General features: G+C 58.1%; 1 protein-coding gene across 1 annotated transcript; it reads right to left on the bottom strand.

Moving 5' to 3' along the window:
• Positions 1 to 6,767: 6,767 nt before the first annotated feature.
• KLHDC7A (kelch domain containing 7A) lies at positions 6,768 to 9,143 on the bottom strand. The gene has a single exon (XM_047083648.1). The coding sequence runs from the start codon at positions 9,141 to 9,143 to the stop codon at positions 6,768 to 6,770; it is 2,376 nt and encodes a 791-aa protein (XP_046939604.1).
• Between the last annotated feature and the right edge of the window lie 13,552 nt (positions 9,144 to 22,695).

The raw sequence follows: 22,695 nt of genomic DNA on the forward strand, positions 1-22,695 counted from the left end.
CTCTATCACATCCTGGCTATGCAACCGTGGGCAGGTTACTTAAACTCTCTGTGCCTCAGTTTCCTCATCTGTGCAACGGTGAAGTATCTAACACCCAGGGTTGTCTTTAGAATTAAAGAATTATGGCAGTCAGGTGCTTAGAGCAGGTCCTGGCCCTCAGGAGCTGATCTGATTGTTCGGAGACGTCCCCTACAGACCTTGGGTCCTGGGTCCTGGTGGTGACCAAGCCCCGTGGCCAGGCCCCCGGGAGGAATCCCGGTGCCCCGGGTTTGGCTAGAACAGAGCACAGACCATGTGGCTGAATGAGGGGTGCATGATCTGGAGTCAGGCAGACCTGGGGTGGCGTGCCAGCCTCTCCACCATGTAGCTGCACGATCCTGGGGAAGTCATTTGATTTTCTCGAATCCTAGCTTCCTTGAGCCTAAAATGGTGGTAATCGTGCCTACAGCACAGGGCTGACGGGTCACTCACCTCTTGCTGAGTTGCAAACCCCGAAATGTAGCGACTTAAAACCACAACCTTCTATTTCCCTCCTGAGTCAGTGGATTGGCATTTGGGGCTGGGTTCAGGCAGGCATCTGGGGTCAGCTGGGGGCCAGTCTCTTGGGCGTTTGCTGCGCCACTGACTGAGGGAGCTGGTAACTGGGCCACACGGTCATCCAGCTGATTAACCTGGGCTTGCTCGCGTGGCGACGGCCTCAGGGTTTCTAGGAGCCACAAGAGCGCAAACCTCGTGCCCGAGCTATCTGGAGACAGTCCCATAGCCAGATTCAAGGGGTGGAGGAATTGATAGACGGGAGAATTTGACCGCTCTAACCATCTACCAGGTTATTTTGAGTATAAAACGAGATCGTGCAAGTACAGTGCATTGTGGGTTCACTGAACGTATTGACAGAGATTAGATTTCTCTCTTCTGTTTTAAGTAAGTTCTACACCCAACGTGAGGGCTTGAACTCACAACCCCGTGATCAAGACTGCATGCTCTACTGACTGAGCCAGCCAGGTGCCCCCGCTCTCTTTTAGTTTTCTTTTTTGCTTTCTTTCTCGCTTTCTTGCTTTCTTTTGGTGACTTTTAGTTTTTTGTGAAATGCCTTGTCTTTGTCTCCTCCCCTATGTCATGAAGATGATCACTTTCAGGCAGTGGTGTCCCCATGCGGATTCCACGAGGGCGGGAAGGACGGTGCATTGTTTCACAGAGCCTGGTGTGGGGACACCGTTATTGTCATCCGTATGAGATCCGTGCCTTCCCTTCCTCCCCATGCACCAAAAGGCAACCCCGGACTTGATGGCTGTTTTATTTGGACCCACATCCCACTTTCCAGAGAGCTGTTTGTAGAGATTGCCCTCCAGCTGTCCTTTCTTGTGGCTGCTCTGAGAGCCTCGCTCCTAATCTCCCCCTGCAGGCACCTCCGCCCTCGTGTTCCATCCCCTGCCTCCGCCCCGAGCCTCACATTCGCCTCGGAGGCCCCTCCTGTCTGCAGCCACAGCTTCAGAGGACTTCAGGGCAGCCCTGGGGCCATAAGGCTCTTCCAGGTAAGGATGACAAAGGCAGGAAGTGAGGGGCACCTGTCACCCCCCTAAATATCTGCAGGCCAGACACAGTGCAGAGCGGTCCGGTGGTTCCGAGGGTCTCTCACCCCCATCTGTAAAAGAAAGGAGCCCCCTCCCCGTTGCACCTTCTCGAGGTTTCCGGAAAGCTCTGAGCGGCTCGGCTCGTGAAACTCCTCTGCGCTGTGCAATGCACTGGGAAAACGCTTAATGCTTTGAGCCCGGGGACACCCAAATCAGCAAGCCACTTACTGTGGAGGAGAGCACAGGCTCAGATTCTCAGAACCCTGGATGGTGTGTACAATATGAATAACTGGACCCCGTCCCACCCCTCCCCCAACCTGCCAATTCTTGTCAAACCAGACTGGGCTCCTGCAGCTTAAATGTCAGACAACCTTCCCCTGGGGCCAGGAGGCTCAAAGCGGAGTGGGTCTCCTCCTCTGAGCGGCCCCTGCAGAAGGCGATGGTCCTTCCCAGACCTACTCTGGAGCAGTCCCTGGGCCCGGTGCTTTACATCCCTTGTCTTGCTAGTTCGCACGACATCGTCTCGAGGCTGGCGGTGGCAGACCCATTTTCCGGATAGAGACATCGAGGATCCCAGAGTTTAAGCATAATGTCTTTGAGTTGAAAGTCTGAGGATAGAGCATGCGTGTTGGGTGTGAGTGGGGGAGGGGTCAGAGGAAGCCCAGAGGGATTGGCTGAAGCCAAGTCCGCCCCCCACCCCTCGTGCCCCAAGATAAGGGGAATGGAAAGAGCATCGTGCAGAGAGTGAGGCGGCCAGGTTCAAGTGTACTTTGAAGGAAACTGAGGGTCTTTGAACTTTGCCACGAAGGTGAGTTTCCTTCCACTCTGTGAGCCTCAGTCTCCTCCCCTGTAAAATGGGGTTGTTGTCAGGATCAACGAAGTGATGTGCACAAAGCGTCTAGTCCAGTGCCTGGTATGCTCAGAGCGGGGCTCTATACATACGGCCCCTACCTTACCTCTTGGCTCCAGGAATGCCAGAAGGCACCTGGGGTGGCCCCTCCAGACAGCCTTGCCTTCCCGGGAGGGGGTCGTTTCCAAAGGCAGCCCCGGGGCCCTATAGTCAGAGCCCTACAGCCCTAGGCAAATGCTGTGGCCTCCACTCGCTTCAGCAACTGTGTTTTCCAGACGAGCCCTAGACTGAGCTCCCCTTGTAAATATTGATGGAGGCCCCAGACAGAGAGGAACGAGAAAACAAAGGACCGTTTATTTACGATGGAAAAAGAAACCAACAGGGGGAAAAAAAAAATCTACGGGCCCGACAGGAGGGGGGACTGTTTAAATAAAGCGTGGTACAGCCACTCCATGGGGCACTGTGCGGCTACTGAAATGGCGTTTACCGAGGGTTTGTAGCAACACGGGAAACGCGTATTCTAAAAAGCTAAGTGGAAAACCGAAGCAGCTGAACTGCCCATTCAGCAGAATCACACCTAGGCGACAATCAAGCCAAACGGAAATTCTGCTCCGAAGAGACAGGCCGGAGGGACGCGCACCAGAGGGGGGGGTTGTCTCCGGGTGTTGAAACTGGTGAGATCTTTTCGTCCTTTGTCTGTCTTCCAAGTTTCTTTCCTATAATGCCGTGGGTGGCCTAATGAAGAATGTAACCCCAACTTCAAGGGGTTGTTTTTTTGTTTTGTCTTCAAGAAGAAACCCTTCACGGGAGGGCAGGACTGATGACCCAGGGAGTAGCCAAGTGACACACGGGTCCCTGTGAGGCTGAGGGCCAGAGGTCGACAGACGAGGCTATTAAAGAAGGTCAAGTGGAATTCCTAGACTCTGACCCCACGGAGTATGACAGGCGGGCTGACACCCAGCCACACGCCCAGACAGGGCATCGCTGTGTGATCCGGACTCTGAAATGTGTGAACCCCGCTTCTCTCCTGGGGACGTAGCTTACCACGCGCAAAGAGCCTCTTTCGTCAACCTTGGCCACACAGGATCGTCTCCCTCGTGTGAATGGTTACAGCCCAACAGCTGGACACGCGCTCTCTTCACGCCCTGGGCCAGTGCTCCCTGGAGGCAGTCCTGCCCTCCCTGGCCGGGTGACGAGCCGCCCCCCTCCCCCCCTCCCCGCCCCCTCCCTCCCCGGTAGCAGGGCCAGCCTTCCGGTGCCCTGAGCCAGCCCTGGTCGGTGCGCGTCTCAGATTTCCATCCAGGGCTCCGCTCCCGTGCTCCTTATCAGGGAGACTTGATCACACTATTCGCTGCCTTCTCTGCCTTCCCAGCCCGTGAGCAGCATGGGTGCTTGTCATTTGTTTGTGTACTAATTTTTTTCAAATTTATTGTTTTATTTTTTAAGTTTACTTATTTTGCGAAAGAGGGGGGAGGGGCAGAGAAAGAGGGAGGGAGAGAGAGAGAGAGAGAAAGAGAGAATCCTAAGCAGGCTCTGCAGTGTCAGCACAGAACCCAGTGCCAGGCTCAAACCCATGAACCTCGAGATCATGACCTGAGCCGAAACCAAGAGCCGGATGCTTAACCGACTGAGCCACGCAAGCGCCCCTACACATTTATTTATTTATTTTTTTTTTTTTTTAAATTTTTTTTCAACGTTTATTTATTTTTGGGACAGAGAGAGACAGAGCATGAACGGGGGAGGGGCAGAGAGAGAGGGAGACACAGAATCGGAAGCAGGCTCCAGGCTCTGAGCCATCAGCCCAGAGCCCGACGCGGGGCTCGAACTCGTGGACCGCGAGATCGTGACCTGGCTGAAGTCGGACGCTTAACCGACTGCGCCACCCAGGCGCCCCATACATTTATTTTTAAAAACGGCCTGTTTTCCTTCACCAGAAAGCGGGCTCAGTTAGGGCAGGGTGTGCAGCCTGAACGTTCTGTCGGTGAATCCTGACTGCCATGGCCCCAGGTGGTCTCCGTGGTCTACCTGAACTACCTTGTCTCCCATAATGGCCCTGACCACTCACTTCCCTAAAGCCAGTTCTGGAGCCCAGGCCAGCCACGAGGAACACACCGGCTCTAGTCTATCAGCGATGACGGCTGAGGGCCCTGGGCTGAACCGGCTCTGAGGCTCAGTGGGAAAAGATAAGGCAGTCGATTAGTGATGTCTGCAAGGGACCACAGGGAGGCAGATGGGATCTCAGCGCTGCACTCATCCTGAAGACCACACCCACCATCCCTGGGCCTGGAACAAACTCTCCTGCCCTGTCTCTGGATGGGACTCCCTAGTCCCAGCCATGTGTATGCAGTGGGGCTCTGAAAGGGTTCCGGACGGATCCTGAGCTCCCCCTCAGTTTGAAGCCTCCCCCAACAGTCCCCCTGCTTGGTTGTGGTCTAGTCATCGGCTGGCTCCTCGCTGGAGGCCTGCCCTTGGGGGCTGGATCTGGTTCCACCCGCCCTCAGCTGCCAGAGCCCGTCCACCTCCCAAGCAAACCACAGCCTGGCATCGTGATGCCAATGCTGCTGTCAGTAGTCGTGTTGTTGAGTTTACCCCTGCTTCCCCACTCATGAGGCTCATGCCTGAGTGTCAGCTCTGAGCTTGAGCAAGGCCTCGGCGGGGGGCGGGGGTGGAGGGGTCACCAGGCTCCGGCCATAACCCCGACTCACTTTCCTCTCCCCGCCTCCAACTTAGGAATAAATACCAGGCAGCCTCGCCTTCCCGGCCCTGGAACGGGGAGGATGGCTTCGAGCGGCCCAATAAAAGTTCTCATCTCCATGCCAACCTCCCTGTTACTCCTTGCTCTAACCCTGCATTTTCCAGGAAGACCCCAGCTTAGCCCAGCAGCTGCGGTGAACACAAGCTGCTGCCCAGACCCCCAGGGGGCCTTGGGGAGAACTTTCTCTAAGTGTTCTCGTTTCTCTGGCCAGAGAAGGCCATGGCTGGTCCTTCCTATTTTCAAGGTAGGAACACTGAAGTCCAAAGCATTCTTAGCTCCCTGCTTGTCAGGCCTGCCCTGGGGCACCCCATCTCTACCTCTTTCCTCCAGGCTGCTTGTCACTTTAGAAGTGGTCCCAGCTGCCCTGGCTCCCGGATGGCACGGAGAGCATCACCCGCCTCTGTCTGTGCATGCATTGGACCAGTCTCTCTCTCTTCCCTCCAGGAGGAACGGGCAACTTCCTGAGGTTGGAGGGTCTCTGCTCTTTTCGAATTTACCACCCCTGATGTGGGAGGAGATCCCAGTGTCCTGATGGCCCACTAGCATTTTCTGGTTCCTCAGCTCCATCACGGACCGGCCCCTCCCGAGTCTCCTATCTAACCGGGCACACCAGGTGATCACATGGCACAGGGAGAGCAAATTGTGCCATTGTCCCTCCCCAGCCCTGCAGGGGTGCCTGGGAGTGACTTCTCTCCCCCCCCCACCCCCACCCCTGATGTCAGGGCTGTGTTGATTGGATGAAGTCTTGTGCAGGCTCTGAGATCTGGGGAGGGAGTCAGTGGCCAGCCAGCGACGGGCCGAAGCAGGGGCCCAGGAGGACGGTGGCCCTCAGATCACATCTTCTCCTCCCTCTTCTGAGACCCCATATGTGGCAATCACTGGTGTTCTTAGCAGACCAGTACAAGGTGTAGGTTTTCAAGTGGCTGCTAACTGGAGGTTTCTCCTCCTTCGAGTATACCAGAATCCTAGGTAATGAGAAGTGGGCAATGGTCAATTTGCTTTGCGGGCAAGAGTTCACGGTCAGCTCCGACTACAGCTGTCGTACTTCTCCAACCATCTCTCCTCTGGCTGGGCCCCTTGGGGCTCCCCGGGGCTCCCGGCACAGCCAGAAACACCTTCCTTGAGCGTTCCAGGTGCTTCTGGGAAGCCTAGAGGTAGGGGCTCTGTTTAGGAGGGGAGCTTAGTGGCTTACGGAGGGCTGGCCCACCTCCACCCTATGGGGGTCCGCTGGCACCTGAACTGTGGTTGCAGTAAGGCTGTGCCCCTGGACTTTGGCGGGGTCCTGATACCCCTTCCCCCAAGAATTCAGATTTGAAGCAAAGTGACACTCATCCCCGCACACGGTGCTGCCCTCAGCAACGCCGGTCCCTGGTTCTATTTTCACACGGCGCCTGCGCACCCCACGGACAGCAAAGACGCATCCGAGGCCCCGGCCAGCGGAGGGGGTGGGGTTAGCATTCACCTCCCGCGGGCGGAATTCCCGAGCTGCCTGCTCGCCCAGAGATGGCTCAGGGGTGCTTTTTGCTTCCCAGTTTGGCAGCAGAAGTCCAGCGGGGGTGGGGGTGGGGGTGGGGGTGGGGGGGGGGGGTAGCTAGACCCTGGTCTGAGGCGCGTCGGGGACGGGCAGGGTCAGGACGGCGGGCAGGAGGGTGCCCCGCGGGGAGGGGAAGCTCCGTGGCTCCTTGGGCACAAACCTGGGCGAGATGTGGTCGGCCAGGAAGCAGAGCGAGCGCCAGCGCCCCACGCAGTAGATGAGGTCGCCCACCGGGGCGCACTGGAAGGCGTCCGGGTACGGGGTGCGGTAGGTGGCGCACTCGTACCAGAGGCGGGCGCTGGCGCTGCAGCGGTGGACGCTGATGCCCAGGCGGCGGTCGAGATCAAAACGGTAGAGGAAGCCGTTGACGGCCACCATCTCGGCCGTGCGGTCCTTGCCGCCCCCCGTGGGGCCGGCCCGCCAGCGCTGCTCCCGGGCCGAGAAGCGGAGCAGCAGGTAGCGCAGGGTGCCGCCCGTGACGTAGACGTCGCCCGCACACGCCGTGGCCGTGTGCGCCAGGGCGAAGGCGTCGCTGGGGAGCGGCGGCGCAAAGGTCCAGCGGTCCAGGCGCGGGTCATAGCGTTCCACCGTGTTCAGGCACTCGCCGCCGATGGCGTACAGGTGGCCGTCCAGGGCCACCAGCCGGCAGTGCGGCCGGGCCTGGTTCAGCGGGCACACCTCGCTCCAGATGCCGGTCAGCGGGTTGTAGCAGAAGACGCGGTTGGAGGGCTCGTGCCCGGGCCCCCGGCAACCGGACGCCACGAAGAGGTAATTGAAGAGGCTGCAGAGGGCGCAGCCTCGGGACACCGCCTCGGGGGGCAGGCGGGCCAGCGGGTGCCAGGCGTCCTGCGCCTCGTCGTAGCAGCAGAGACGGCCGGAGCCCTCCTGGGGGCACACGTCCGCCACCACCAGGCGCTCGCGGCCCCGCAGGCGGCGCCGGAGGATCAGCTCCCGCTCCGTCCCGCTCAGGCACCCGTAGATGTCCGGGCTGCGCAGGACCTGGAGGTAGTTGTCGCTCATCACCTTGTAGGCCGCTTCCTTCAGCGCCTCCAGCTTCTGCTTCTTGGCCAAGGTCAGCACCTGGTAGCAGTTGCCCAGATCCAGGTGCACGTCTGGCGCTGAGCCGGGGGCCAGCGGGAGGTGGAAGAAGTTGGTCCCCGCCACGAGCTGCACGTGGGCCTCGCGGCTGCTTCCGGCCGAGCCGGACCCAAGAGAAGCCTGGGGAAGGGGGCGGCCAGGCGGGGCGCTCTGGTCTGGGCAGGACGGAGCGGGGGCCCCGAAGCCCTCGAGCTGGAGCTGGAGCTCCGGGTTCTCCATGATCCGGACGAGGCTCTCCTTCCTGCCGAGGCCTTGCGTGGGGGGCGACGGCCCCGGCTGGGAGGAGGTGGGCGTTTCGGCTCCACCTTCCCGGCCTCCTGAAGCGGCCTCTGTTCCCGGGGCGGCGCCTGGCAGGGGCACGGGGAGCGGAGCCTCAGCCGGGGCGGCTGTCCTGGGGGCCAGCCGGCCCTTGGAGGTGGCCCAGGAAGTGGACTCGACATAGTAATCGTACACCTTGCCCTTCAGCCTGGGCCCCATCCCCTCCACCTTCTCAGGAATGAAGTTCTCCTCCACGCGAACCCGGGACACAGACGAGTAGGTATAGGAGGCACTGGCGGCTCCCTCCCGCTGGTGCACGGTCAGGCCCATGTCCACGGCCGCCTGGAGGGCCCCGGCCTCTTCCCCGTGGGCCCCCCTGTTGCGAGGAAAGACCCAGCTCCTGTTCGCGTCACTCTCGCCTTCCGTGTGGGCCATCAGGCTCGTGGCGGGGGACTCCTGCTCCCCGAGCCCTGGCTGTCCCGGGGGTCCGCCGTCCCGCCGTGGAGTGGGCGCCCTGCCCACCCTGCTCCCCTCTGCCGCAGCGAGGCCAAGTGGGGAGCTTTGGAATTCATCGCCCACAGTGGGGTGGTGGGGCGGCTCGGGCTTACCGCCAGCAGCTGTTCCGGCTTCCTGGCCACTGCAGCGAGGAGGTGACAGCCCAGAGACAAGGCCCTGCCCACCCGCTTCCACACCAGCGCCCTTCTTCTCGCGCTCCCGAGCCTCTTGGGCTTCTGCGTCTTCGGGAGAGCGTCCTGTTGCCGGGACTCGGGAGCCCCCCTGACTTTCCCGGCCACAGCCCAGCGGCGCTCCGGCCCCCTTGCTTCCCCTCCGGCGTCTCAGAGCCCGGTGTGGTGCCCCAGGAACAGCCCCCGGGTCCGCCGGCTGCCCGGAGCCCTCGGCCTTCTCCTCGGCCTTGGAGTTCCTGTCCCCCGGCGGGGCCCGGGCGGGCCTCAACCTGTACAGCCTGTAGGCTGCGGTCACCAGGAGCAGCGCGGCGGCCGACAGCACCACCTTGCCTGCCAGCTGCATGTCCAAATGCCAGTCCTGGGACTCTGCTCCTCCTCTTCCGGGGAGCATGCTTCCCAAGCCGACCTGGGGCCAAAGAATGTCAAGAATCCGATTAATGATTGTCCTGGTTCCTGCGGGAGCTGGGCCGACCCGGAGGGGGCTCTGGGCTGGCTCCGGCCGGCCACTGGAGGAGTTGGAGCAAGGTAACCTTGAGCGGGCAGCGGGTGGCCACTGGGGCTCGGGGCTGGCGTATCCTTCGACGCTTTCCCCGGGGGCGGGGGTGGGGGTTGTGCCCCGGGGCCTGAGCTTGTGATCGGCCACCCGAGCCAGCAGCAGCTGGAAGATGTTAGGAGTGTCCAGCAGGTACACAAATAGGGAGGAAGCTCTTGACCAAACAGTCACCTGATGCCCGGAAGCGCCCGGGGTTGGTTATTGTATGTAGGGCTAGGAGTGTTGGGTGTGGTGGGTTGTGAGACAGGTGGAGCCACGGCAGGTGTGGCACGAGATCCTCCCTGCTGGTTTCCTTCCCGTTGGGGTCTGCTTGTCCCCGTGGGGAGGCCCGCAGTTAGCAGCAGAGAAGGCTGGGCCAGGGACTGCGGCCAAGCCACCTGATCTGGCTTTGAATGCCTCCGCCCCCCGTCTGGGCCTTCCTGAGAGCAGATGGGGAAGGTACAGGGTGTTAGTTAGATCGAGGCAGATCGAGGCAAGTAACCTCGATCTAACGATCAAGGGCACATCCTTGCGCTTGAAAACAGGTGAGGGGCCGAGGTCCTCACCAGTGCTGTGGGTCCCAGTTTAACAGATGAGAAAAGGGGCGCCTGGGCGGCTCAGTCCGTTAAGCGTCCGGCTCTTGGTTTCAGCTCAGGTCGTGATCTCACAGTTTTGGGAGTTCGAGCCCTGAGTCGGGCTCCATGCTGATGGTGCGGAGCCTGCCTGAGACCCTCTTTCTCTCCATCGCTCTCCGCTCCTGCCCCACTTGTGCTGTCTCAGTCTCCCTCAAAATAAGTAAATAAACTTACCCTTCAAGCTCATCTGTCCGCTGCCTCGAGCGCCAGGCTCCTGGCTGGGGCTCAGGACGGCCTCCTTCATCCTCGCGGGTCCTCACCCCTCCAGCCCTTCGGAGTCGGGTCCAAGGACGCGCCTCACATGCCTTGCTCTGAGGTCGTCTTTCCTTTCTTTAGGTCTCTTGTTCTTCTGCGTGTCTCCTTTGGCCTTTATCACACAGGCCGTGGGTCAAAGTGCACCCTGTTCCGCTGACCCGTACTGGCCGGGCACAGTCGTGGACACCTGCCAGCGTGCCACGGAGAGAACGGAGGTGGGCAGTCAGGAAGAGTCTCCTCCGATGCCCGCCCCGTTTGGGAGAGATGCACTTGTCCCCCTGCCCCACCCCCCCCATTTTATGGCAGCTCTAAGATCATGTCAATTGGCTTGTAAGTAGGGACTTGTATCCCTGTTTCCAGAGTCCAGAGTTTTACCTACCTGAGTTCACCCACCAGGTGTGGTTCCCCAGGAGTCAGGCTCCGTGGGTGGTTCCACCGGTGACCAGCAGCAGGGACCCGCTTTCTCTCCCTCGCGGTCAAAATCGTGATTCTGAACGTCACAGGCATGGGAGCCACTGGGGTGCTCGTCGGGAATGCACTTTTCTGGGGGCGCCTGGGTGGCTCAGTCAGTTCAGTGTCTGACTTCGGTTCAGGTCACAATCTTGCCATTCCAAGTTCGAGCCCCACATGGGGTTCTGTGCTGACAGCTCAGAGCCTGGAGCCTGCTTCGGATTCTGTGTCTCCCTCTCTCTCTGCCCCTCCCGTGCTCACGCTCTCTCTCTCTCTCTCTCTCTCTCTCTCTGTCTCTCAAAAATAAATAAGCCTCAAAAAATTCAGAAATGCACATTTCCAAGCTATACTCCCCAGACTTTCTGATTTGGCAGGTTTGGGGGACCTCCCAGGAAGTCCCCAGTTTTGGCAATCATCTCAGGAGGCCTCCGCGGGGCTAGGAATGGAAAGTCACTCAGCTTTGCCGCTTGGCTGCAGAGAATTCTTCTTTGCGTGAGCCACTTGTTTCATCAGGGTGAGTAACAGAACACGGGGTGCTCGGGCCCTGGGTGCTCGGCACAAGCAAAACCATTTCGTCTCCCCCGGGGAATCTGGACGGGAAAGTGCAGTCATCACCCTCGTTCTACAGGTGAGGAAACTGAGCCTCAGAGGGATGTGCCCATGTCACGTAGATTGCGAGCGGCAGAGTCTTGAGTTAAAACTGGGTCTGTCTAGCTGCACGGTTCATTCGTCTCCCTCTGGGAAGGGAAGGACCAGGTATAAAGGGTAATAAAAGGGTGAATCCAGGACTTTGGGGTCCCCTGCTGGCCCAGCTGCCATTTCAGTAGCAGGGGCAGCCTTGGGGCCCTCCTACCGTTGGAGAAGGGACCACTGATGGCCTGCCCCTTTGGTGACAATACTGTGACCTGGCATTGTCCTCTCAGATGCCACTGAGTGAGCTGGGTGTCAGCCCCTTTGGCATGCTGCCTCCCACCCGATAAAGTCTCCACCACACGGGAGCACTCTCTGTGTGGCTTCAGCTTAAACCCTTGGAGTCAGACAACCACAACCCTTTGGAAACTTGCTCCTGGGCACTGGGGGTGGTCAAAGCAGTCCTCTAGGGTGGCAGGAGGATAGCCGGGGAGCCGCTACACAGTCCCCGCCCTGAGAGGACTTATATCCTTACCTGTGAGATGGAATGTGTACCTGAGGTATGATTAAGCCACAGCATATCATGGAGGAAAATTAATGAGGCGACTCATTGACAAAGTACAATGGGCCAGGGGACAGCCAGGGAGGCTGGAGCCAGGGGCATCAGAATAGAGGTCCAAAGAGCATTCCAGAGGGGCGCCTGGGTGGCTCAGCTGGTTAAGCGTCCTACTTCGGCTCAGGTCATGATCCTGCAGTTTGTGGGTTCAAGCCCCGCGTCGGGCTCCGTGCTGACCGCTCGGAGCCTGGAGCCTGCTTCAGATTCTGTGTCTCCCTCTCTCTCTCTGCCCCTCCCCTGCTCTCTCTCTCTCTCTCTCTCTCTCTCAAAAATAAATACACATTAAAAAAAAAAAGTATTCCAGAAAAAGGTATCTAGCCTTGAGTATTGATAAAGGAGGCGGGGGGGGGGGGGCGTGTAGACTGACTGATGGAACAAATATTCACCAGGTGCTCACCGTGTACCAGGCTTCGAGCTGGTGCAGTGACCTAGGTTACAGAGACGCCCTTGGCCCCGGGGGACCTTGGCGGACTGCTGGCTTGGGAAGAAGATGCTGAACAGGGAGAGAGTGGGGTGTGACGGTGCTCGTCGCCAGCATTTCCGTGGGAGAGCGCACCAGGGTGGCCTAGAGCCTGGAGGTGGCCAGAACAGGGAAGGCCGAGGGGAGAGAAGTAGCAGGTCTGAGGGTACAGGGTTACGACAGCGTGATGGTGCACAGAGACTTGCAGGCTGGGGTGTCGGGCAGGTGCAGGCCGTGTGTGCATGGGCGGGGTGTCAGGTGGCACTGATTTGACTCCTGGCGTGGCATTTCCTGCGACTTTCCCCTGTTTGAGGGCAGCAGTGAGACGGTGCAGGAAATGAGGCTTCCTGCTGTCCATTCTGGGAGACACGTGCCACAGAAAAGACACTTGCTCCTCACGGTCCCCGAGAGGGTCCCCTAGCCCACACCATGCAGGGCCACGTGGGGAGGCACCAGGCTCAGCAAGGAGGCAGGCGGAGCAAGAGGACAGAATAGGAGCGTCACTGTGGTTTTCAAGGGAAGGAGCGGACGAGACAGTGTGAATAATGTCAGGGGGCCGCGGGCCGTCTTTATTTGCCTCATACCTGGCCCTGGGGTAATCGGGACAGGGGAGTATGGCCCCGGTGCACCGAGCCTGGCGAGAGTCTGATAAAGGAGGTGTTGTGGCTGAGTCCTGGACCGGTTCGTTTGCATATGAAAGTTGCCTCCAGGAGTCCTTTGCCGCCTCTAGGAGTTCACCCTCCGCTCAGCAGGGCCTCAGCTGCAGGACGACAGAAAATAAGAGGATATAGTTATTGCAGAGAGTCAGAAGGCCGGAAGACGGAAGAACAAGGGCTTGGGGCCTCTAAGAGGCCCTGCAGGGCGGTGGGGAGAGAGCGGTCCGCTTTGTCCTGAGGTCTCATCGCACCCTGCGGGCGAACACCACGCTCCCGCGAGCTGGCTTCAAACTCCATCAATTACAGCTCTCTCTCCCCTCCCCGCACCGAGTCTGTTTGGAGAAAAGTGAAAGGAACAAATGAAGACAGGAGGGAAATTAAAAGATAATTGGAAGTCTATATTGGGCTTCTGTGAATGTGCGCACCACCAATCTGGCCTCTCGCGACGGCAGGACCAATTGACAACTCTGGGGTTCGCTCGGGGGGGGGGGGGTGGAACAGTCAGAGATAAACGCGTGCCATGCAAATAAACAGGCCCGTCTTCCAGTGACTGGCTTTGACTTCCGTGCTGCCGGCGCCTCCCCTGGTCTGTGTTTTCCGAGGTGGAGGCTGACTCCAGGGAGGGGTGCGGTAGGTGAGGCCCTGAGGGGGAGCCCCAGGCTGGGAGGAGGTGGGTGCAGGCACCTCGGGAGACGGGGAGGGGTGTGGCCCTTTCCACACGCACCCCCGCGCAGGCACACACCCGCAGGTGCATGCATGCAAATGCACCTGCACACGCACGTGAGGGAGGGTAGACTTTTGAGTCCAGAAGTGTCAGCGATAAAAGGATCCTGGTCTGACTGGTGAGGAGGCCAAGGCCTAACGAGGGCCCGTCTGTCTAGCGGGGGCTAGAACACGGGGCATCTGACTGAGCCTGGGCTGTGGACGAGGAGGCCCAGGACAAATTCCCACTCATCCCGAGGGTGCGCAGTAAGAATCTGGTGGTCCGGTGGTTGTTCCTTACGCTTACCCCGGGGGCCTTTCCTCGACAAACTCTCCTTGACCTCCGATGGCCTCCGTCACGCTCAGGGTCCCCACGCTGTGCCCTCAGCCGCTGCGCGTCACCACGTCCACGCTGCTTGTTCAATGCTGAAATATTTCCATTCTCATCGGGGAACAGGAACTTCCCCAGCCCCACCAGCCTGCCTGCCACCCCCCCAGGACCCCCTCTGTCTTCTCTGCCGTTTATGAACTAGAAGTTAATGCTGAGCATTGCAAGGGTCTGCCAACCTCGCCCCACTCCGCTAGGGCGCTGCCGCACCTTCCCAGGCAGTAAAATATTGAATATTCCCAAGGGCCCCACCGCCCCCTGGGCCCCTGTTCGGCTCCGTGGAGGGTGATCCTGGCACGTTACGGGACTGGGGACACCACCCCCGTCAGGAATCTGAGACAGCAAAGGCGAGGCCACACAGGGACCCTGGTGGACCCACCGTAGTGAATACCACCTGCTGAGCCTCAAGTGCCAGCTCACCCTTCCAGCACCTTCCGTCAAGCCTTTTAGTCACATGACCTCAACAAATAGTTGTCATGGGTGTTACAGGCACAGTCTGTGACCAACACTTCTGATTCTGGCATCCTGTGTGGCTGGTATTGTCATTTTTATTTTATTTTATTTTATTTTATTTTTTATTTGACAGAGAGAGAATCTTAAGCAGGCTGCATGCTCAGTGTGGAGCCTGATGTGGGACTCGATCCCAGGACCCTGAGATCATGACCTGAGCTAAACTCAAGAGTCAGATGCTCAACCCACCGAGTCCCAACCCCCCCCCCGCCCCCCGTCACCTTTTTCTATAGATAAGGGCACTGAAGCTCCCAAGAGGGGAGGTGATTTTGCCCCCAGGCCCCACGGCTTGTGAGCAGTACGGAGACGGGACTCAGGTCACTCTTGTCTTTGACCTTGGCCCTGCACCCATCCAGCCTCCCCTCCTGTCTACTGCCACGGTTGACCCCCACAGAAACCCAAGGGAGGCTAACACTGCTTTCCAAGGAGATGCGTCACTGTTGTTCCTTTACGTTCTGGGACCAGCAGAGGCTGGGGCTGGGTGCTGCCCGGATTTTGGCCATCATGTGTCGTGCTGCAGTCACCAGAAAGGAGATCAGGCCTGGAAAGGGAGTTTCAAAGAGTCGGGAATGCCAAGGGCATGAAGAAATGTCCTACTTACGATTCCACTGCATAGACCATTAGGAAGTAGAATAATGGCATGTGATACGTGCCTGTGAATTTGATGGGGAAATTGAACGTGAAACAATTCCTGGGTGCCGTTTGAGATGGCAGAGTGCATCCTGATTCTTGCTCTGGGGTGGGGTGAGTGGAGGCAGAGGGAGCGTCCTGAGGGTTAAGTATGAGGCGTACCCGCCGCCTGCATTCAGGGTAGAGCTTTCACAGAGGGCCCAGGGCCAATAATAGTAGAAGTAATAATAGCCGTTATTTGGGGGCACCCACTCTGTGTCAGGCCCTGGGCTCTGCCGAGGTTGCGGGCCCCACCTCCTTCCATTTTGCACCAGCCCTGCAGGGGGGGCAAGACCCATCCTAGAGGTGAGGAAACTGAGGCTCAGTGTCTTGCCTGAGGCTAAATCTGTTTTACCCCAAAGCCATTTTCCAGAAACCCTTGTTATGGAACAGGATAGCAGGCCCCGCCCCAGGCTCAAAAAGTCAGAATCCTCCTGTGAGCCAGATCCCTACAGGAAGCACTGTAAATGCTTGGATAGTACCCCGCCCACCCACAATCCCAGCTGTATGACCTTGAATCCCCTCAAGGGAGTGTGGCTTCTCCCACCCTGTGTCAGAGAGAGGTCACACCTTTGTCACGGACCCTCTGACCTCTGAGTTCTCACAATAACCTTAATAGACATCACCACGGACTCTGATTGTCGAAATCTCTGTGCCTCAGTTTTCTTCTCTCTCAAATGGGCGTGATGCCCTCTGCCTGTGGGGTTATTGTCAGAAACACCTTAGGACGCCTAGGAGGGCACCTGGTGCAGGTGCGTGGCAGGGGTTGGTGTTTATAGACTATGTTGATGGGTCAGAAGAGAACCCATCACGGTCGAGGGCTGGAAGCGTGTCTTGCCTGAAATGCTCCAGAGACCGTTTCTCATCTAAGTCGATTTCCACAACCTTACCGAGCAGGTGGAGTTATCCCTTTTGACGAGGAGACTCAGAAGGGTTAGGTTACTTGCCCAGAGCCACACAGCTAGGAAATGACGGACCTGAGGACCCAACCAGGAAGCTTTATGTCTAAGGCCTTGCTTCCAGCCGGGCTGTCTTGCCTTGCTCTCCTGCCCCTCCTCCTCCCGTGGTACTCCTGACAGTCGCCGGCCCTGCGTGCCCTTCCCGGAACGGCGAGCTCCCTGAGTCAGGCTGTCCCTGGAGCCCCATCCTAGCAGCTCGTGGCTCCCACTGCCCCCCCCAACTCTCTGCCACCTCTTCTGCAGCCCCCCTTCCTGTGCTGCCACCTGCAGGTTCCAGGATGTCCTGTGGCTCCCCATGGCCTCCCCTATCAAATCTAAATGCCTTGGCCAGTTCTCCAAGGTCCCTTTGACGGCCCAACCTCATTTGTCACTGTTCCCAAACACCCGTTCTGCTCCAGCCAAGCTCATCCGTTTACTGTCCCCTCGTCCCTGCTGTCGCACGGGCCATTTCCCCCACTCACGGCCTTCTTTCCCACATCTCTGCTGTTCTGTTCACTTCCACAAAACCCCAGATCAAAACTGGGCCTTCTCTACAGGGACTCCAGCCAGGGCATGGTTCTTTACTCTTTCTGGGTCTCCCGGGTCCCTCTGAGGATCCCCTGGAAGTTAGAGACCCTGTTAGAAAAATGCATGTACACATACTATTTCACATGCAAATTCTGGGACGTCTGCCCTTGGAGTCCTTGTTAAGAAATCCCTGCATTAGGGGAAGACGCATACTGAGCTTTAAAAAGGATACATTGGATTGGTTTTTGGGGTAAGAAATAAGCCAGCTCAAGATGGTATGTTTTGAAATGTGTGCTTTGGGTTATTCCATGAAAAGAAAGAAAGAAGGAGAAAAAGAGAAAGAAAGAAAGAAGAAAGAAAGAAGAAACAGAGAGAGAAAGAAAGAAAGAAAAAGAAAGAAAAGAAAAGAAAGAAAGACTTCCTGGTCAGATAAGTTTAGAAAGCACTGCTGTGTGACCTCTGAGCTCAATTTCTTTATTTGTAAAATGGGACCAATAAAACCTGCTACTATATACATTGTCACGGTGATCAGTGAGTTCAAGTGCACTGAGGACCAGCTTTTCTTTGGGCCCCAACATCCTGTGCTCTTCTCAAGAGAGCACCAGGAAGGAGAGAAGCAGAGACCCCCTCCAGCCCATGCAGGTCCAGCAGAGAGTGGGGTTGGAGGGGCTGGGGGCCTGGCGGGGGCGTGGCTGAGCCCTAAGCCGGCAGGGAGGGGCTGTGGGAGAGGAGCTGCGGCAGCGCTGGGTCCCCAGCTGACTCTTGTCTCTCCCAGACACCAGAGAGCTGATGCCAGACCTCGAGAGGCAGGACAGGTTTGTGTTCCACAGCTCTGAGCCTCTAAATGGAGCTAACTCAGCGCAGCCAGGGGCCTCGCTGGCCCATTAGAGCTGTTGGGGCTGATTGCAAATCAATGCTCTGAAAAGAGACAGCCGCCCTGGTGCAGAAGGTGGAGAGAGGGTCCCAGCCAAGCCCCAGAGGGAGGGGGGAGGGGAGAATGCAGCGCAAGCAGCCAGGAAAACCAGAGCCAGGGGCTGGAGGCCGTGCCCCAAGCATCCACAGGGTGCTAGGGGCCAGACCCGGGCCTGGCTGGAGGCAGAGACAAATGGATGACAAACCGCTTCACTGAGCACCTACTATGTGCCAGCCATATTCTCCATCATTGAGTCTTTGCACAGCCCTGTGGCAGAGACAGCCCCCGTGTTCCACCAAAGAGGCTCGAACCTACCCAGCTGGCACACGCAGCCTCACACCTACACATATCCTGCCCTCTGCCCTTTTAGGCCCAGCCGGGCCCTCCAGAAACACACTAGTGGGGAAGGATCACAGCAGAGCAAATGCTCAGCTACTATGGAAACAAGGAGGAAAGAGCCAGGGCTTTGGAGGAGGAGGGCTTCCCAGAGCTTGAGTCTTGAGGGATTTGACAGGTAAGCAAGGTAGGGAAAGGACAGTTGAAGCAGAGGACCCACAGTGCAAAGGCCCTGAGGCCGGGGACCGTAATTAATAGCACGAGGTGGAGGAATTGTTCTAAGAGCTTGAAAGCGCATGGGATGTGGAAGTGGCCAGCATTAGTCTCCATCTGGGCGGGAATGACTTGGCGAGCACATGGGTTCTGGAACTTAACGCAAGATAGACTGAACCAAAGAAGGACGTCCCTTGACTAGAAGATTCCAAATAATGCAGGGTGTGGGGTCCCCTGCATCAGCAGTCACTAGGAACCGGGAGGAGGAGAGGGGATATTTCCAGTTTGGAGAAGGGAGAGCATAAATCGTGTCTCCTTGTTCACGTCCCCCGCGTGTGACCCCCTTATTTCTGTCCCTCCCTCCCCTGCTTCGCAGGGACACGGTTCTTTTCTGTTCTGAGTTCTAATTTCCCGGGTGCTATAATTTAAAGACTGTGTCCCAGCCCTGTACCCCGGGCTCCGTGATGCAAGGCGGTGGGGCTGTTTGCCGAATGGTTTCGCTTCATGTTCCTCTAGCCTGGCGACAGGTGAAGGCTGCTTCTTTCATTCTCCCTCTTCAGAGGCGTTGTTTCCATGTCCAGTGCTGCCCGAGAGCCCAGGGGGGGACAGACGAAGCACAAATCTCTCAGGGCAGAGCCTCGAAGCCCACGGTTTCTACGCAGCGGGCTCGCTTTGCCGGTCATCAGAGCCTCCCAGAGCTGAAAGGGGCCTTGGATGCCCACGGTCAGACCCTCTCGTGCTACACAGAGACCGCACAAAGGGAGGCGACACCCCCAAATCCACGCAGAGGGGACCTATGCGCCAGTGCCATTGCTTTCGCACCGAGGTGAGCTCAGGGACCCCGCCCCTTGCAACTGTCACAGCAAACCGGTGAGCTAGGAGCCCCTAGAGCTATTTCACAAAAGAGGCACTGAGGCCCCCAAGGGAGGGGACCCTGTCCAAATCTCTCAGCTCAAAGGTGGCAGAGGTGGGATTCCGGTCCACCGAACCCGGTGGCCACCCGGGGGGTGCAAGATGGCTCAGGGACCTCCAGCATCCTTGCGTCTAAGCAGTACTGGCAGCGATGGGACAGACCCTTTCCTAGCTGGCAAGGTGCCTGGCTGGGAAGGCCCCCAGAGACAAAGGCCCCTGCTCAACCCCCAGCGACGCTCAGCACCTAACAAGTGCAGTGAGGTCCCGTGGGACTCCCTCTCCACGAGAGGGTTCGCATCTGGAGGGTAGGCTGTGCGTGTGGGGAATGTCTGGCTCATGGTCGGTCCTCCATAAACACCTGTTGAATACACAAATGAATAAATGAGAAGAGACAAGTCACCGTGTGGACAAGAGCAAATGAGTACAGCCGATTGAGCCTTTAATTTGTTTAAATACCGAGGGGCGATGAGCTGGTATCTTCAGGGCCAAGAACCATCCGGGAAGGCCGGAAGGGGCTGAATCTGGAAGGAGGGGATGTGGCTTCGCAAAGTAATTGCCCAAGGAAGGCATTCTGGGGGGTGGAGGGTGGGGATAGAAGAGCTGGGCAAAGGCTCTGAGGTAGGAATGAGCAGCTGGGCTGGGATGATCGTGGCCAGAGCTGGGGCTACGTCAGGGTGACAGGAGTGACACAGGGGACTGGACCTGGCTGCCATCTCTGAGCCCCGCAATCCGTGCTGTCCCTGAGCTATTCTCGGGGCTACAGGGACAAGTCAATTGTGTTGAGTTAGATGGCAGATAAGGCTTGGAAGTAAAACAGAAGACAAGAAAAAACACTGTTCCTAGGAGAGCCGAGTGGAAGGATGGTGATCAATCATTTCCTTCAAAAGTCAGGTGGTGCTGGGTATGAGTCCTGGCGTTGTAAAATAGTCGTGTGTCCTTGGGGAGGTAACTCCTGTTCTCTGGGTCTCAGTTTTCCCATCTGTAACATGGGTGGGAAGTTGGAAATTCGCCCCTGTGACCGAGATCTTGAAGGTACATTCTCCCAGTGGGAACCTGCAGAGACAGCAGGTGAAAGATCTGAGATGCTGGGGGCCGCCAGGGATCTCTAGTTGGGGCCCCAGTCTTTGCTTCCTCTCTGGCCTTGGCTCCTGGCCCTGCCCTAGGGAGCTGTGCTGGTCCTTTGCCAGCCCCACCGTACCGCCCAGCCTTCAGGGTCCAGCTTAATCACTGGCTCCTTCATATATCACAATAACTGTCATTAATGCTTACAGTGAAAGTCATGACATTGACCTTGCTTTCACCAAGTGCCATGCACCCATCCAGGGCAACAGCAACCCTGAGAGGCAGGTACAGAATGTCATGCCTAGGTGGGGAAACTGAGGCTCAGAGGGGACCAATGACGTGCAGCGGGAAACCAGAGGTCTCTGGCCGGGGGCACTGCCACCGTGCAGCGTGAAGCCTGAACCCCAGGCTCAGCCCAGTGCCCCCAGCCTGGGCAACCAAGCACTGCAGACGTAAAAGTCAGGGCAGGGAGGTGGCCTCCTGGAACTGGTTTTTCTTGTTCTGGGTCTGAGCCGGAGGCAGCCCCTGTGCCAAGTCTGGACGCTAAGGACTTGGCAACTGCTCTTGCGGAACCTTCTGGTCGCACGGTCTTCTGTTGCCCCTGTGGGCTGGGTGAGGGCAGAGGGGGGCCCTCAGGCTGGAGCCTGACATCTGTGATAAACTGCAGAGAATATGTGTGGGCGAGGTGGCCGCAGGGCAGAGAGCACGGGATTAGGGAACTGGGCTAGAGTGCTGGCGCTCCTGGTAATCTGCAGAGTGGCTTTGGGTCAGACCCCTCCTGGCCCGGCCTCAGTTTCCCCATGTGTGACATGAGTACATTGGGCGGTTCCTAACCAGGCCACAACATAAAGAGCAGTCGACACAGCAGTGGCCAACGTTTACACTGGCATTGCGTGCGTGACCACAGAGAGAGGGCTGTGCTTATGTGTATGAGTGTGTGCGTGTAGGGTAGGGGAGGAGCTGGGCTCCTTCTCAGGTCAGAGCGGTTGGCACACGGAAGAAAGAGAGGGATAGGGATGAGCCCCTGGTGGACAGTCGGGAGACCAGGACCTCATCCTGGCTCCAGCACTGACTTGCTGTGTGTCCCTAAGAACGTTGTAATCCCTCTCTGGGCACGCGGATCTCCCTACAATGAGAGCCTCTGGCCAAATAATCTTAAGTGTTCGTGCGGCTCTGAGTCCGATGTCTCGGAGTCGTTTGGATACTAATGGAGTGGTGGGCTAATTGGAGAAGTGAGCCCTGTCTTGGAGTCAGGGGAGCCCCAGGCGTGACCCCTGGCTCTGCCCCCTCCTGGCCATGTGCCTGTGGGCATCCCTTTGCCAGTCTCCAAGGTCTACTTCTCCATCTGGCACTGTGGACACAGTGCTGAGAGCCCACGGCACTCTTAGGGGCCCATGAAATGTTTTCATTTCTTTTTTTAACGTTCATTTATTTTTGAGACAGAGAGAGAGAGAGAGAGAGAGCGTGAACGGGGAAGGGTCGGAGAGAGAGAGGGAGACACAGAATCTGAAACAGGCTCCAGGCTCCGAGCTGTCCGCACAGAGCCCGACGCGGGGCTCGAACCCACGGACCGCGAGATCGTGACCTGAGCAGAAATCAGGAGTCGGACACTTAACCGACTGAGCCACCCAGGCGCCCCTTAAAGCTTTTTTTAATGAAAGAAGGCAGAAGTGCCCCAGGCCCCCACCAGTCACAGGGGGCCTGGCTCTCCCACAGTCGCTTCCTCGGGAAAGAAGGGTGACACCCCTGACCTCCCGGGGCTGTTGGGAGGAAGGAAGGAAATGACTGTGTGAAGCTGCCTGCCACCCAGGAGGTGCCCCCCAGGTAGTGGCTGCCTCTGGGTGACAGGTGTGCTAGCAGAGTAAGGGCCCCCCAAAGACGTCCCCATCCTAAACCCTGGAACTTGTGACCTTTAGGTTAGGTCTGCAGATGATGCAATAAAAATTGTGGACCGGCTCACCTTAAAGTAGAGAGATTACCTGGGATTTTCTGGGGGGTGGGGCTCAAGGTGATGACAAGGGCCCTTAGAAGCGGACGAGGGAGGCGGGAAGGTCAGTGTCACAATAATGAGGCTCGAGAGAGACCCGGCTGGCCACTGTGAGCTCTGCACATGGAGGAAGGGGCCACCAGCCGAGCAGTGTGGGCAGCGTCTCAAATCTAGAAAAACGCAAGAAAGCAGATCCTCCCTGGTGCCCCCGCTGACATCTTGACTTTGGCCCCGTGAGACTCGTGTCGGCCCGCTGACCTCCAGGACTGTAGGATCATACATTCGTGTTGTTAAAGCCACTTTGTCCTCCGTGGTTCGGGACAGCAGCGTGAGGACGTGAAGGCGGGAGGTGCAGAGAAATGTCAAGTGCGGGAGGCCTGGGGCCCCTGTCTCTCTGCAAGCAGCCCCCACCTCGCAAAGGCACCCGACCTTGCGTGGCACCCGCTCTGCCTGGCACCGAAGGAGCCTGGCACCGAAGGTGGAAGGGAGTCGTGGGGGGTCTGAGAGTCAAGGGAGCCCCCGGGGAAAGCTGCTCACGTTTTGTTTGTCCC

Source organism: Lynx rufus, unplaced genomic scaffold, assembly GCF_022079265.1.
Source record: "Lynx rufus isolate CCGP_SWC_20201006 ecotype Redwood Valley unplaced genomic scaffold, mLynRuf1.p SCAF_2, whole genome shotgun sequence".
Lineage (NCBI taxonomy): Eukaryota > Metazoa > Chordata > Mammalia > Carnivora > Felidae > Lynx > Lynx rufus.